At 33.1% G+C, this 14,969-nt stretch overlaps 3 protein-coding genes across 7 annotated transcripts; all 3 read left to right on the plus strand.

The window, feature by feature from the left end:
• The first annotated feature begins 1,163 nt into the window (after window positions 1-1,163).
• Window positions 1,164-5,966, plus strand: LOC145091438 (uncharacterized). 4 transcript variants are annotated; one of them, XM_079029147.1, is made up of 18 exons: window positions 1,164-1,319; window positions 2,082-2,223; window positions 2,316-2,433; window positions 2,550-2,651; window positions 2,747-2,859; window positions 2,935-3,012; window positions 3,094-3,231; window positions 3,343-3,412; window positions 3,531-3,685; window positions 3,779-3,943; window positions 4,039-4,110; window positions 4,216-4,387; window positions 4,486-4,578; window positions 4,650-4,690; window positions 4,765-4,920; window positions 4,997-5,506; window positions 5,597-5,746; window positions 5,834-5,966. In XM_079029147.1, the coding sequence occupies exons 2-18, from the start codon at window positions 2,095-2,097 to the stop codon at window positions 5,888-5,890; spliced, it is 2,319 nt and encodes a 772-aa protein (XP_078885273.1). In that variant the 5' UTR covers window positions 1,164-1,319; window positions 2,082-2,094; the 3' UTR covers window positions 5,891-5,966. The 4 variants fall into 4 exon arrangements, with proteins under 4 accessions (XP_078885273.1, XP_078885276.1, XP_078885275.1 ...); XM_079029150.1 differs by having other exon boundaries at window positions 4,504-4,578; XM_079029149.1 differs by having other exon boundaries at window positions 2,550-2,639.
• Window positions 5,967-9,106: 3,140 nt separating this feature from the next.
• Window positions 9,107-12,033, plus strand: LOC145091440 (cytoplasmic tRNA 2-thiolation protein 1). The gene is made up of 10 exons (XM_079029151.1): window positions 9,107-9,306; window positions 9,860-9,974; window positions 10,262-10,404; window positions 10,560-10,679; window positions 10,768-10,880; window positions 10,991-11,083; window positions 11,173-11,213; window positions 11,297-11,363; window positions 11,457-11,568; window positions 11,702-12,033. Exons 1-10 carry the CDS (start codon window positions 9,208-9,210, stop codon window positions 11,852-11,854), a joined length of 1,056 nt encoding a protein of 351 aa, XP_078885277.1. The 5' UTR covers window positions 9,107-9,207; the 3' UTR covers window positions 11,855-12,033.
• Window positions 12,034-12,152: 119 nt separating this feature from the next.
• Window positions 12,153-13,878, plus strand: LOC145091441 (LIM domain-containing protein WLIM2b-like). 2 transcript variants are annotated; one of them, XM_079029152.1, is made up of 5 exons: window positions 12,153-12,701; window positions 12,832-12,925; window positions 13,071-13,093; window positions 13,216-13,305; window positions 13,407-13,878. In XM_079029152.1, exons 1-5 carry the CDS (start codon window positions 12,567-12,569, stop codon window positions 13,656-13,658), a joined length of 594 nt encoding a protein of 197 aa, XP_078885278.1. In that variant the 5' UTR covers window positions 12,153-12,566; the 3' UTR covers window positions 13,659-13,878. The 2 variants fall into 2 exon arrangements, with proteins under 2 accessions (XP_078885278.1, XP_078885279.1); XM_079029153.1 differs by having other exon boundaries at window positions 13,074-13,093.
• The last annotated feature ends 1,091 nt before the right edge of the window (window positions 13,879-14,969 follow it).

Genomic DNA, 14,969 nt, shown 5'->3' on the forward strand with positions numbered 1-14,969 from the left:
AGTTACTTTAACTCGGATGAGAAGTGTTAATCTTTTTTGAGAAACTTTATGTAGAGATGAGGAGCTCCAAATTTTTCATCCCAACAATGTGTGACTCCTCAAAGATGTGGGTTAAAAGCCATAGACTTGACTCTCTTATATGAAATGTGAGAATGGTGAATGTTTTATCTCAAATGCGATGAGAGATACTCTTATAAGGCTGACAAAATTAAAGCTCAATTGATAACAAAAAAAGGTTTGTTATCAATATTCTCACATATGTTGTATACCATCAAAATAACAAAAAGGTTTGTTAACGAAGATACTTTGGAAATAAACTTCAATCTTGACGAATGTTGTCATCTAGATGATTACTTTGTGGGAGCATTATTTTCAATTTAGGACTAGAGAAAAGAAACAAAAACGGGGATACAATGGTTAATGTAAAACCTTTCGAATATAATGGAGTACACATGACCATCTCATTTAATGACATTGTACTGTCATTAATTACATGACATACAAATTACCGGCTTACATGATACATTGTTAAATAAAGATATTTTAAACCTTTAAAATTGAGGTTATGGTGATTTGGTAAAACATGTGAAAAATATGTTGGATAATCTAATGATCTATGTTCAAATTCTGATACTATTTAGCCCTTGTGACCATAAAGGTTGGTTGTAGTGACTCTAAGGCATGAAACATAGCTCATGTTTGCAGCCAATGATTAGTGATTAATCGGTGCGTGAAAGTAAGCTCATTGTTAGGAAATTTCTCTTTCAAAAAAAAAAAAAAAACTTCATTCCTTAAAATAAAATAAGAAAACCCTAGGTGACCTTTTAAAATAAATGAAATCACTTGGGTTGTGGTGACTTGGTAAGGCATGTGGAAGATATGATGGATAACTTATTGACCCATGTTCAAATCCTGACACTACTAAGCCCTTGTGGCCATGGAGGTTCGCCTGCAGTGACTCCAGGACATGAGGCAAAACCTCATGTTTGCAGCGGGGATTAGTCGGTGCGCGAAAGCTGACCCGGACACCCTCGTTAGAAGGGAAATTCCCTTTCCAAAAAGATAAATGACATTTAGAAGAAGAAGAAAGAAAAAAAAAGGAGTTATGAAATAAATGAGATAAATTGTTTGGACTAACCCAAAGTTTATTTAAGCTATTCAAACACCCTCGCAGTACATATACCCTGGTCGTGAAAATTAGTATTTCACTTGCTCGTTTCCATCGTCTGTTTTCTAGATCGTTCGACGTCGCTCAACTACGAATCTTCAGGGAGTCAAGCAACCACTCTTCCTTTCTTAGGCATTCAACCATCGTCTCTGTAAGTTTTCGCTTGAAATGAATCTTCTTGTCAGTTTCAAGGATTTGCAATCTCAACTCAGTTCTTGGTTTTCGATTTCATGTTTCCATAACTTTTTTTTTTCTGCATCAATCAAGTGAGTTATACTTGTAGTGCTCATGTCAAACTAAACGAAGTTCGATTTTTTCTTCTCGTAGAAACACAGATACACAATTCTATTAGTTTGCTTGCAATGTTCGTTGAAATTCCGAAGTCAATGCCCTAGTCAGGTTGTCTGAAAATCCCAAACCCTGATTTTACTTATATTTTGAGAAAAAGCCCCAAATACTTGATTGTTTGATTTTATCCCAACTTTCGATGGTTCCGCCTAATCTTTTCTATCTGAAGTTACATTTTCACTTTTGAAACATTGGAGATGAATCCTGATGTATAGATTCGAATCTTGGAAATTTTAGTATCAAGATTGACATGATGCCAACGGAATTAGTACTTTTGTACCGTAACTTGTGTGTGAATGTGATATGAGTCTACAAACTTTTATTCCTCTGAAATCCAAGAGATGGATGATCCATAGTTATTAATCATGCATGACTGTCAGTCAGCATTGGTGTTTTTGGAGCTTTTGATCTATTGCAATCTTATGAGCTTTTTTTTTTTTTTTTTTTTTTTCTCCCTAAATTGGATAGTCTTATCATTATGAGTTATGAGTAGTTAGTGTTGTTCAGTTTGATCATTCTGGTATATTTTATAACTGGGACTGATATCCTGTGGGCCTTGTTTCAGATATAAGCATTCCATGGCAGATAAGCATTCTGATGAAGGTGGGAGCACGGGCAATTTTGGTGGTGAAAGTTCTGAATCAACTGTGGAGATCCGTATCAAGACACTTGATTCACAGTCATACCAGTTTAATGTAGATAAAAATGTGTGTGCTGCTTCCTCTCTTTCTCATTCGATTATATTTATGATTTATCCCCAGATGTAGCTGACTTGTATGTTTTTTGTGAAAACTTCCAGATGCTAGTTTCAGCATTCAAAGAGAAAATAGCTACTGATGTTGGCCTTCCAGTTGGACAGCAGCGGCTCATCTTTCGGGGCAAGGTGTTGAAGGACGAGCTCCGCCTTTCTGAATATCGTATCCTACTTTTTCTTGCTTAATTTCTCTAGTTTATTACTAGTAAAATACTTTGTTCTTTTCTTGCTTGTTAGTGTTAGAATGTATATATGAAAGAAAGCCTTAACGATCTACAGACGTTGGAAGTGGAGACACATTGCATCTAGTGGCTAGACAGCCTTCTGAATCACAACCTCAATCTGGTACCTCCACAACAACTGCAAATGGTAGTAATACAGGTGTGATATGGTCTTTTCTTTATGACAATTTTGAAGTGCTAAAAAGTTATTTTTAAGTATTGCATTTGAATATATCTGCATTTTGTTTGTAACAGGACAAAATGCAAATGGTGGAGGTGCACGTCCGCGTGTGAGTCATATTTCACATAGTGTAGTACTTGGGACCTTTGCAGATAGAAATGAAGATGGCAATCCAGATCTTAGTCGGGTGTGTGCTTTCTTTCTGACCCTTTGTAGTATAATTCCTTTTTTATGTTTTGTACTTTATTCTTTCGGTTTTTAGGTCATTGGTGCTGTTTTAAATTCATTTGGAATTGGGGGCCAGGGCCAAGGCCAGGTGTCCATGCCAAACATGCAGCAGGTGATTTTTGATCTTTCTTTCTTTGTTTCTTAAGTCAAAGCCTTGTATATAATTAATTTATGGTTGTGTATCTGTTTGCAGTTCAATGTTCCTGTGCAAGTTGCTCAAGGAAATGAAGCTGGAGTTAATGCTAACAGTCAAGGTCAACAGGGAAACCCTAGTCAACCTGGTTCTCAAGGTTTTGCCATTCCAGGAATGGCTTTACCAACACTTGTTACGGTAGTATTACATTACATTACATTACAAGATTTCTTCTATATTCAATTATTATCTTCTTGTCTCTACTCTTTTTATGCTGTCTTACTCTTACATGGTTTCATGTGTTTTCAGCCAATTCCTGATTCGTTACACACACTTTCCGAGTTCATGAATCGAATGGAGCAGGCATTGTCACATAATGGTAGGAATTATTGCTATATATATATATATATATATATATATATATATATATTTTTTTTTTTTTATTTTTAAATATATATTTTAAATATGAATTTTGTTTCCATCTGATGGCATGGCAGGGTATCAGCAAAATCAAGCTCCAAATGGTGCGGAGGCCCCACCAGCTGTAGTATTGCCATCTGGTCCTCGTGGCGTGCCTACACCTGCAGCTTTGGCTGTTGTTATGCGACATGCTCTACAACTTCTCAATGGGCCTGTTACTGATTCTCTTTCTGTACTATCTTTTACCCCTAATTTAGTACCCATTTTTTTTTAATTTAAAAAAAAAAAACCCATTCTAATATGTTATGCTGCAACTATCTTGTAGCATACTGCAAGAAGGCTGGAGGAAGAGGAGAGTTGCACTGATCTGACAGTAAGAACCCAAATCCAGTCAGAAGCCATGCAATCAGGTCTTGCTATGCAACATTTAGGCGCCCTTCTACTTGAGCTTGGGCGTACAATGTTGACTTTGCGTATCGGACAGTCTCCCGTATGTCATTTTTCTTTTTCTCTTTTCATCTTTGGGATTTATAGGAGTTTGTTGTTTAAGGTAGGTGTATGTGTAATCTGTAATGTATGTTGCAGGCTGAATCTTCTGTAAATGCTGGACCTGCTGTTTACATCTCTCCAACTGGGCCTAATCCAATAATGGCACAGGTAGGTTGGTTGGTTTGTTTGTTTTAGGTCTCTGCTGTGAGTTGTGATAATAATTAATGGTTTAACTTTAATTACCAACAAGATGACTGGTTTGTTGACTTGCAGCCCTTTCCTCTGCAAACTAATTCGATGTTTGGTGGTCCACCAACACCCTTGGGTCCTCTTGGTGTTCCAAGGCATATAAATGTTCATATCCATGCGGGAATCGGTCCAAGGGGAACTAATGCTGATTCAAACCAAGGAGAACAACCTAATGAAACAAGTAACATTCCAGCAGGTGATGATTCCATTGCTGCTATGCTATCTCCTTATACATAATACCAAAAACTAGTATATCTGACATTTTTTTTTTCCTTTAAAATTCCACAATTTTAGCTGCTGCTGCTGCTGCAGGAGTTAATGTGCAAACACAAAGTAGAGGTGTTACTGTTGATGATAGCACAAGAAGTGAAAATCCAGCTTCTCAAGGTATGTCATATGCTGCATAACATGTTTAATTGGTGTTTGTTTCTAAATGGTTTGATATTTTGTACATCCAGGCCAACCAGATGGAAGTGTGTCTGAATCTGAGACCAGAACGGTATGTTAACTTTTTAAATTTTTTTTTTTTATAATTACAAGAATGCTAATAATCTAGTATCGACTATTGAGCAGGATACAGAAGATGCTGGAAACACCATTGCCATTACCAGTAGCAGTGCAACAAAATCTGCAAGTGAGGTTCAAAATGATGCTTCTGCTTCATCATCGACTCCAGCCAATGCACCAACTGTTCCTCTTGGACTTGGGTTAGGAGGCTTACAACCCAAGGTGTGCACTTGTTCCATATTTTTGAAAAAATGACCTATTTACCCTTCTTTGACTTGTTTTATGAATGTGATATTAGAGACGAAGTCGGCAGACAAAACCAGAAGTGACTGCTACTACTAGTAGTAATGCCCCTGTGCCTCCTGTTAATGCGCCACCTACTTCTAGTCCAGCTGGCGGTGGTGGCCAATTAGATCCTGCTGCAATCATGAGTCAGATGGTGGCAAATCCTGCACTTGATGGTCTCTTGTCTGGAGTTTCAAGCCAAACCGGGATTGGGTCGCCGGATGTATTGAGGAACATGTTGGGTCAACTAACTCAGAACCCTGCAATGATGAACACAGTCAATCAAATTGCTCAACAGATTGATGGGAATCAAGATCTGAGCAACATGTTTTCCGGTATGGGTGGCGGCGGTGGCGGTGGTGGTTTTGATCTGTCGGGTATGATACAACAGATGATGCCGATTGTTGCCCAAGCTTTTGGTGGCGGGGGGTCGGGTCTAAACATGCTTCAACAACCACCTTCCAATTCCATGGACGGTGGGCTTCAACCCAGAAGCATGAACGATAGTTCGAGTGCTCCTCAGGTTTGTTTGAAAAGATTCGTAAAAATGACAAAATGACGTATTTACCCTTGTTTGAAAGTTGAAACTGAAACTGATGTGTTTTGTTTGTAGCTGAACCTGCGGGATTTGGCTGAGAAGATCCAACAGCAGGAGTCCCCAGATGTAGTGTTTTCATCTGTGGTTGAAGCTGCTGCTCGTGTGAACAACAATAACAATGGAGATGAGCTTTCTGAGTTGCTTATCCAAGAGGGTCTTGTTGATGTTAGTATCTTTCTTAAATTTCTTGTTTTGAATTTGTTGGATTGGATTGGATTTTGGAGCTTAATTGCTTAAGTTTGGGTGGTGCAGGAGTTTATGGAAATGTTCAAGACTGATGTTTCACGACTGCTGGAGGAAGAGGAATAGGTCTTCTTTTTTATGGAATGGAATTGATGTACAAAATACATGGAATGGAATGGAATGGAATCGGATGTTATTATTACTCTCTTCTTGATATGATTGATATATATATATATATATATATATATATATATATATATATATATATATATATATATATAGAACTTACCCAAATACTTGTTCTTCCATGGCTATGAGTTTTGATTTTGGTCCCATTTAATTAATTAAATCTATTACCAATTTACCATTGTTTCCTGTTAAATATAACCCGACCCGACCCGACCCAAATAATTGTACAGAACCGTCCAAACAGTTAAACTTCTAAACTTTAGAATTATAAATTTAAAGTTTTCAAGTTTAATATCCGGCCAATTTCAGGTCAACCCATATTTGTCACATCGACCTAAGTTTATTTATTTTTATATTTACTTCTATGTTAGTTTCGTGTCTATCAATTAATGTTAGCTATAATTGGTACCAAGACCTATCAAATATTAAATCTTTAATGCTTACAAAGTTAGAAGATGGAATGAGTATCATTTCTCGTTCCATTTAACTTCTTAGGAACAACCCCTAAAAGATCTGGATAATATTATTTTGTGTTTTCAACTTTGTTGGCAAAAAATGAATATTTTATTCCTCTCCTCTGTACTAATATAAACTTTATATTAGTATTCTTTTAAATTTTAAATAGTCTTTCAAGATTGGTATATTTATTTAAGCATTTTGCTATAATATAAATTTCGAAGAAGTCATTATATTTATAAAGTTGTTGGTTTTTTCAATAAAAAAATTATAATCTGTTTGGAAGATAAAATTATAATCTTTTTTTTTTAAAGAGCGGATTTTTAAGAAAAAAATGTTTGACGTTTTATGTAAAAGATTAACATATATTTTTTTTTTAAATCTCACTCAAAAAGTAATATATATATATATATATATATATATATATATATATATATATATATATATATATATATATATATATATATTCAGGTTCATTTGAGACCATTCTAATTTTGTAAGACCGTAAGACCAAATCTAAAAATAATTTTAAAATGCAAAATAAATGGAAAAATCCAAAAATTCTTTTTTGAAATATTATTTTCGGAACTTGAGTTAATTAAAAAAAAATAAAAAAAAATCCCGTTTTTTTTAAAATACGTAAAATATTCTAATAGAATATTACACTGACATATTCTAAAAAATAACTTTAAAATGCAAAATAAATGAAAAAATCTAAAAATTCTTTTTTTAAATATTATTTTCGGAACTTGAATTAACTAAAAAAATAAAATAAAATAAAATAAAATCCCATTTTTTTTGAAAAATACGTGAAATATTTTAATAGAAAAATCCTGTTTTTTTAAAAAATAATTTTAAAATGCAAAATAAATGGAAAATCTAAAAATTCATTTTTTAAATATTATTTTCGGAACTTGAATTAACTAAAATAAAAAATAAAAAAAAAATCCTGTTTTTTTTTTAAAAAAATACGTGAAATATTCTAATAGAATATTACACTGTACATATTCTAAAAAATAATTTTAAAATGCAAAATAAATGGAAAAATCCAAAAATTCTTTTTTTAAATATTATTTTCAGAACTTGAATTAACTAAAAAAAATAAAAAAATACGTCTCACGGTCTCACAAAATATAGCTGTAAAACCCTTTTATCATAATTAATGGTTCGAAGGGTATTATATTTTAATAAATAAAAATATTAGTTAATGATTATATTGAAAGAATATGATTATTAACGTATCATAACTAGTATTTCATGTTACACTTAGTAGCATTTACCATTGAAACAAATATCATTGAAGGTGATGGTAAATTTTGGAAAAAAAAGTATTAATTTGATTCTAAAAATAAAATAATTTAATATGATAATACTATTATAAAATAATGATTACAAAAGTTTAATTAGATTATAGTGGTGGGTGTGGGCAACGCCCCACACTTGTTACTAGGAGAAAAAGAAAGAAATGACGTTAAAACTTAAGAGATGTTATGGTGGTAACGGGAAACAACGAGGATGTCTTTAACATTGAATAACATGGGAAGGGGCAGTGTTCATTGGTATTATTAGGCATAATAACGCCCAATCCGAGTAACCTTAAAGAAAAAAAATGATTGAGAGAGAGAATAATATTCATACGGAATATGATGTATAGGTTTTTGTTATCTAACTAAAAATTAATAATTGCAAGGGGAGGAGGCAACCCCTTTAAGAACGGGGCGTGGATCCCATTTGAAGGTGGGTCCTAACACATTTACTACTATAAAGCCGTCTAAAAAATCTAATTTTTATGACACCTATCTTCTTATTCTAATAAACGAATAGATTTATTTTAATGTTGACAAATGTAATTATATTAAAACTTCTCATTAATATTATGTCTTATATCATATCACTTGTCAACATATTAATTATCCATTTCAAATATCAAATTTTAAATTTCCACCATAATTATATTAAATTTTAAATTTCAAATTTCAAATTTTTTCACTTTAATTATATTAAATTAATAATATCAGATTAAAAAATAAAATAAAATTTATACAGATTATAAGGTGATATAACTTTATATATTTATTTAAATCAACGATCATAATTGTATATATAACTAAAAAAATATCTTTTAAGGAATAATTTATTTAAAATAATTGATTAATAATTTTGATTTTTTAACATGAAATTTTAATTAATTTTATAACCGTGGTTCTCACAGGTTATAAAGTAGTTTTTATATTAAATACACCAATTGAAATTATCAAAAATACATTTATTTTTAGAACTTTATACTTCTATGTATTTTTTATCAATAATGAACCCTAATTAGATTTCATTTTGGATCCGCGATTGCTACCATCCTATATCAGCCAAATACCAAACTCAAACATTTGCAAGGAGAGATACTCGGCAACCCATTGCCGAGTTGGGTCATTTTTCTTGGCATGTCGAGACAAAAATTGTTGGTTCGGTCGGAGTCAACAAAATCACCGCTTACATCCTAATAAAATTGTCCATGTAAAATTTTGAAAGGTAAAGTGATTTTTGTAAGTTTAAAAGGGCTGACTTAATTTTTTTTTATAAAATTGTCAATGGCCTTGTTAAAAAATCTGTCAATAATAAACATTTTGTATTAAAATGTACATCCAAAAATAATAAACGAAAACCACTGATTCTTTAATTTGACTCTAAAAATCAAATGAGTAAAGTGGAAAGAGTAAAGGCTCAAATTGGAGCATCTCCGAGAGGTAGTTAATCGTCCCGCCGTCACAGAGCTCGTGTGTTTTGTTGCTTGCGCAAAATCAATGGACGGAGCCCACGGCGGCGAGAAGACCAAAAGCCGCTTGTGCAGCATCTGCAACCAACGGAGGCCTGCTCTCAAACGTCCTAAAACCCTTCAACAAGTAATACCCTACTTCCTACTCCCGTGCCCCTTTTCTCTTTTGATCTTTATTCGTTCATATATCTGTATCTGTGACACAATCTTCTTTTAGCAAGTCACATTCACATCTTTTATGGCTGATACTTTTACATGCGTGTGATTTTTCTCGTCCAATCATGTGATTGAATCGTGGAAGTTGAATAAAATAATTTAGATTTTCCAGAATGCACAAAGATTGATTTGTAACATGTACGCGATTCAGTCCTTTCGAAATTGATGAGAGTTTCTTTAAACTTTAATGGAATTTGAGTTCATCACATTGAACTGTCACTGCACAAATACTGCTTACGGCCGATTACGCAATTTCGTTAAACCCCAAAAACAATAGGTTTAGTCACAGCAGATGAGCTCCACATGTTTATTAGAAAGAGGGAGATGGAAAATTGAAATAATTACAATAAAAAAGTTGAAGAAATGAATCAATAGATGAACCATTGATCCAAATTTATAGTTGTTTTCTGAAGGTGTGCCCTTTTTGCTGGTCATGTGTAGCTAAAATTTTGTTGGGTGTTAAGATTTGCAGAGAATGCTTCTATGTGGTATTTGAGGAAGAGATTCATAGTGTGATTGTGAACAACAAACTGTTTAAGCCAGGAGAGCGCATCGCCATAGGAGCTTCTGGTGGAAAAGGTAAAATTTACTAAACTGCAAAACATCTTATTTGCCTGAAACATGATATATTTTGGCACGTAATTTAACTTATATGAACTTAAAAATACAGTTAAAGTTATAAATTTGTACAATAATTTGGTTAAAACTAACTCGATTCTAGAAAATGAATATTCTACTAACCTAAGCAACAATTCTCTTTTGGGATGCCCTAAAGATAGATGCAACTGCAACTTTTCCTTTCTTTTCAAAGTTTGAAGTCAAGAATTCTTTCTTCCCATGATAGATATATGTGGAATTGTATGCAGACTCCACAGTTCTTGCATATGTAATGTCAGAATTAAACCGTCGCCACAACTATGGCTTGGATCTCTTCCTCTTATCAGTTGATGAAGGGATCACAGGCTACAGGGATGACTCACTTGAAACTGTTAAAAGAAATGAGATCCAGGTAAAAAAAAAATATATGCTATCTTCATCTTGATCAAAGCTGGGTATAGTTTATACTTTATAATCTCAAAATTTTGAAACATTTTATTCTTTAGAAAGTAAGTTTTAACTGATAAACCAAAATATTCTGTATATTTTTTTGTTTATGATTTACAGTATGGTCTGCCACTCAAAGTTGTTTCCTATAAGGATCTATATGGATGGACAATGGATGAGATTGTGAAGATGATTGGTCTTAAGAACAATTGCACATTTTGTGGTGTTTTTCGTCGCCAGGTAATAGTCAAATTAATGAGATATAATTTTTTTTTTTTTTTTCTTTCTAAATGAGATTGATCTGTAATGATTTGAATTTCTTGTTAAGGCTCTTGATCGTGGTGCTGCCTTGTTAAAAGTGGACAAGCTAGTTACTGGGCATAATGCTGATGATATTGCTGAAACAGTTCTGTTGAATATTTTGCGAGGTGATATTGCTAGGTAAAATTTTCAAGATTTTGATTTATTTTATTCTCTTGCAGTTGTAGTATTGTTTATAAGTTATATATCTCCATGTCACGTAATCAATCTACTTGTGGTTTTGGTTATAGATTAAGCAGATGCACATCTATAATCACTGGTGAAGATGGACCAATTCCTAGATGCAAGCCATTTAAATACACATATGAGAAGGAAATCGTTATATATCCTTTTTTATGTTAAAACTCTTTAAGTGCATTTCTTTTTATGTTAAATCATTCATCTCTATTGACAACCTTAACATACTGGTTACGTATGCATACTTCAAGAAACTGGACTACTTTTCAACCGAGTGTAAGTTTGTTCCTTTATTTGTGAAAAGAATTTTTTACTTTTGTAGGTATTTGACTAATAGTCAGCCAAATGTTTGAATGCAGGCATATATTCACCAAATGCTTATCGTGGATTTGCTCGAGAGTTCATTAAAGATCTAGAGAGAATCAGGTAAACAAATCATTCTTTTTTTTTTAATGGAAAAAGAGTTCCAATATTTTTGACTTGTAATTGAATAAAATTATTATTTTGGTTATGTAATAGACCCCGAGCCATTCTTGACATCATCAAATCAGGCGAAGATTTCAGGATCGCCACATCTACAAAAATGCCGGAACAGGGAACCTGTCAACGCTGTGGATATATTTCTAGCCAGGTAAAAATAATATCTATATATTTTTTTTAAACTTTATGTTTGTTTGATATAATAATAATAATAATATATGGGGATGTAAACATTTAGGTGAGTAATTTTTAGCCAAGTTTAAGTGTTTATTATAAACTTGCAGAAATGGTGTAAAGCTTGTGTTTTGCTGGAGGGGCTTAATCGGGGTTTGCCAAAGCTGGGGATTGGGAGAACCCGAGGTGTGAACCGAAAAGATGATCAACACAATGATGCCAAGAATATACAGAGCAAACCATGTGGAAGTCTTGATTTTTAACGCAAAATCTTTTCATTTTTATTTATTACTCGAATTTGATTATATTTCATTTTTGTAATGATTGTCAGAAATAGGTGTATGATGAAATTGAAAGATATGTGCTGCACACAATTAGTTTCAAAGAGTTATCACATTTCTGTGACAATAAATACTTGATTCAGAAAGACTCGACAACATAAGCTGAAGCCCATGAGTATACAATTTTGTATTTAATAAATAAAGGATAAAAATAAAACATGTGAAAGCTTATTAAAAAAGGGACATGTAAATGAAAAAGCAGGATGTTAGTAAAGAAAGACATGATATATATAATCAGTATAGAATGTTTTGTTGGTGGAAAAACAAGGTAGGATGTGTGGATGTGTGGAAATTTATGTTGCATTTGACTACATGAAGAAAATGCAAGGGGTTAAAGCGTATTATAGTTTCCTGATTATTCTCCAAGTTGTTGATTCCTGGCCAATTCAAGAAAGCATGTATATAGCTCCACCTTTGATGTGAAAACAAATATTGTCCACTCAAAAACGGCATTCAGTTTTTATAGTTTGAAAACAGTTTTGAATGGGCAGAAAACACCATCTAAAGCATGTCATGAGGAAAGATGAAAGCTTCCCCGCCTTTCTTTTTCATTTTCATCTTGTGTTGAGACTTGAGAGCTTTTTGTCCTGAGATTATAACCAAAATTAAACAAGCAAAGAAGAAGAAGAAAAAAATGGCATTTAGTGGGACAATACAGAAATGTAAGGCATGTGATAAGACTGTTCATTTCGTTGAAATGATTTCTGCTGATGGAGTCCCTTTCCATCGGTCCTGCTTTAGATGCACCCAGTGCAATGGGAAACTTGTGGTATATTTTCATTTCCCTCTTTTAATTATATATAATATATTTATACACCAAAATAATTGTTACCATGGAAAACTGTATTTCAACAACATCTATTATTTTTTTAAAAAAATTTGATGTATGTATATACTAGATGAGTAGCTACTTTCAATTGGAGGGAAAACTGTATTGCAAGCCCCATTTTGATCAAAAGTTTAAGGAGATGGGAGGCATATCCAGAGTACCATGTAAGCTTCCTTCCTTCTTCAACTCAAATGCATGCTTTTTTACTACCTACAATATATTATCAATTATTATTATTATTATTATTATTACATCATATGATTTATTGATATCAAGTTTCTGGATCTGACCTAAATTTTATGATCATAGCAGCAAACAAAGCAAGTGAAATGGTACGTACAATCAGTTAATTTACCATGTCTTTCTTTATATATATATATATATATATATATATATATATATATATATATATATATATATTAAAGGGTAATTGTGTTTATAATTAAACAAACAGGGAAGGAGCCCAAGCAAAATGTCAACGATGTTCAGTGGGACCCAAGATAAATGTGCAGTTTGTCATAAAACTGTTTATCCACTAGAAAAGGTCTGTGATTTGTATTTGATCCCATAAGTAATAAGTAATAAATTATACTATAGTTTTACGATGGATTGAGATAATTATTAATTTGTTTTATATATATATAGGTAACCGTGGAGGGAGAATTTTATCATAAGCAGTGCTTCAAATGTGTACAAGGAGGGTGCAAACTGACACCGTCAAATTACGCAGCTTTAGATGGGAATTTATTTTGCAGGGCCCACTTTTCTCAGCTATTTAAAGAGAAAGGTAATTATGCTCACCTCTCCAACACAGCCTCCATGAAGAAGAACTCCGAAGCTGCTGGAAAAACAGTCGACTCTGCGGGAGGAGAGGCAGAACCAGAAACATCTGAATAAACTAAAATCGCAATTTGCATCCAAGAAAACCAAGGGAAAGGATTTTGTTGTTTACATTAATTAGTTAATTAACTTTTAATCTCAGTTTTGATTTTTAATTAATTTGATGGCAACACCTTTTTTTTTTGTTTTGTTTTGTTTTTTTGAAAATAGAGAATATATAATAGTGTTTAGGAATAAAAGGATTATCATATTTATATCAAAGAGTTCTATTTCGATACTTACCGACATTGTTGTCATATGTATTTATTGTTTAATTATTTAGAGATTTAATTAAATGATCATTTATCAGTCTAATCGGTATACTAAGGTTGTAGCCTTGTAGGGCATACAAGGACCGATCATATTTGGGGGAGTGATGTGGCCACCTCGGTGATCACTGGTAGTTGAGTAGCTTGGGCACACTGTGTCCGGATGTGGTTCAGGGCCAGAACAAGACAAAAACGGTGGTTGGGCACCGTCCATTCCCTCTATTATGTTTTCTTTCTCCGAGGGTGTAGGGGTGCTTGGACACACCACCCTCAAGTGTATGGATTGTGTAAGTTGGTGGGATGGAGTTTGGTGATAAAGAGGTACGAGTCTCGTATGCCTCCTAGCCTAAGTAGGCAAGACATAGTCTTTTCAACATCTCTCTAAGGGTTCTTCTACTTCACCACCAAAACTCACTTTCAAGCTCAAAACTCACAAACGGTACTTAGGGTTTCGTTTTTAGGGTAGAGAGTGATGGAGGTTGATCAATAGAATGTCCAAGAGTGGTATAAGTTGCTTAAATATGGCACAAACCCTAAAAATTAGGGTTTGTCTTTGCCTTGCGTAGGTCATGCGTACTCCCACGTACACCCAACATACATGGGTACATGCGCGATCTAGAAACGGGGTAGTATGTTAAGCGTACTCATATAGTACGCCCCACGTACTAGCTAGGGACTATAATGAGATGAATTTTGCATTAAAGGGGGTTAAAGGAAACATATCAAATTCTCGAATGTTACATCCTTAAATTAAGTTCACCAATTAATTAGAATTAGAGTAAATTATTTGTAATTTTGGTCCAAACTTTCTTTTAGTTATAGTTTTTTTAAGTTTCTATAATATTTTTATTTCCTTTATAATAAAATGATTATATTAATGAAACTATAGAATTCCATAACCAAAAATACTCATACTACATGACCAATAGACAATGAAATCTTATTATTTGTGTTTGTTTTTATTTAATTTTTTGATATTTTATTCGAATAGAGTGATGATTTTTTTTAACATTTTACCTACCTTTATGATTTTACATTATATATATATATATATATATAT

Source organism: Lactuca serriola, chromosome 3 (genome assembly GCF_051521515.1).
Source record: "Lactuca serriola cultivar US96UC23 chromosome 3, Lser_US96UC23_V15, whole genome shotgun sequence".
NCBI lineage: Eukaryota > Viridiplantae > Streptophyta > Magnoliopsida > Asterales > Asteraceae > Lactuca > Lactuca serriola.

Bases quoted from the DNA above. Each gene is read 5' to 3' on its own strand.
- LOC145091438 (XM_079029147.1), top strand. From the start codon at position 2,095: ATGGCAGATAAGCATTCTGATGAAGGTGGGAGCACGGGCAATTTTGGT. The intron at 2,434-2,549 runs GTATCCTACTTT...AACGATCTACAG, and splicing joins GCTCCGCCTTTCTGAATATC to ACGTTGGAAGTGGAGACACA. The intron at 2,860-2,934 runs GTGTGTGCTTTC...TTCGGTTTTTAG, and splicing joins GCAATCCAGATCTTAGTCGG to GTCATTGGTGCTGTTTTAAA.
- LOC145091440 (XM_079029151.1), top strand. From the start codon at position 9,208: ATGGACGGAGCCCACGGCGGCGAGAAGACCAAAAGCCGCTTGTGCAGC. The intron at 11,364-11,456 runs GTAAACAAATCA...GTTATGTAATAG, and splicing joins AAAGATCTAGAGAGAATCAG to ACCCCGAGCCATTCTTGACA. The intron at 11,569-11,701 runs GTAAAAATAATA...ATAAACTTGCAG, and splicing joins GTGGATATATTTCTAGCCAG to AAATGGTGTAAAGCTTGTGT.
- LOC145091441 (XM_079029152.1), top strand. From the start codon at position 12,567: ATGGCATTTAGTGGGACAATACAGAAATGTAAGGCATGTGATAAGACT. The intron at 12,926-13,070 runs GTAAGCTTCCTT...TTATGATCATAG, and splicing joins AGGCATATCCAGAGTACCAT to CAGCAAACAAAGCAAGTGAA. The intron at 13,094-13,215 runs GTACGTACAATC...TTAAACAAACAG, and splicing joins CAAACAAAGCAAGTGAAATG to GGAAGGAGCCCAAGCAAAAT.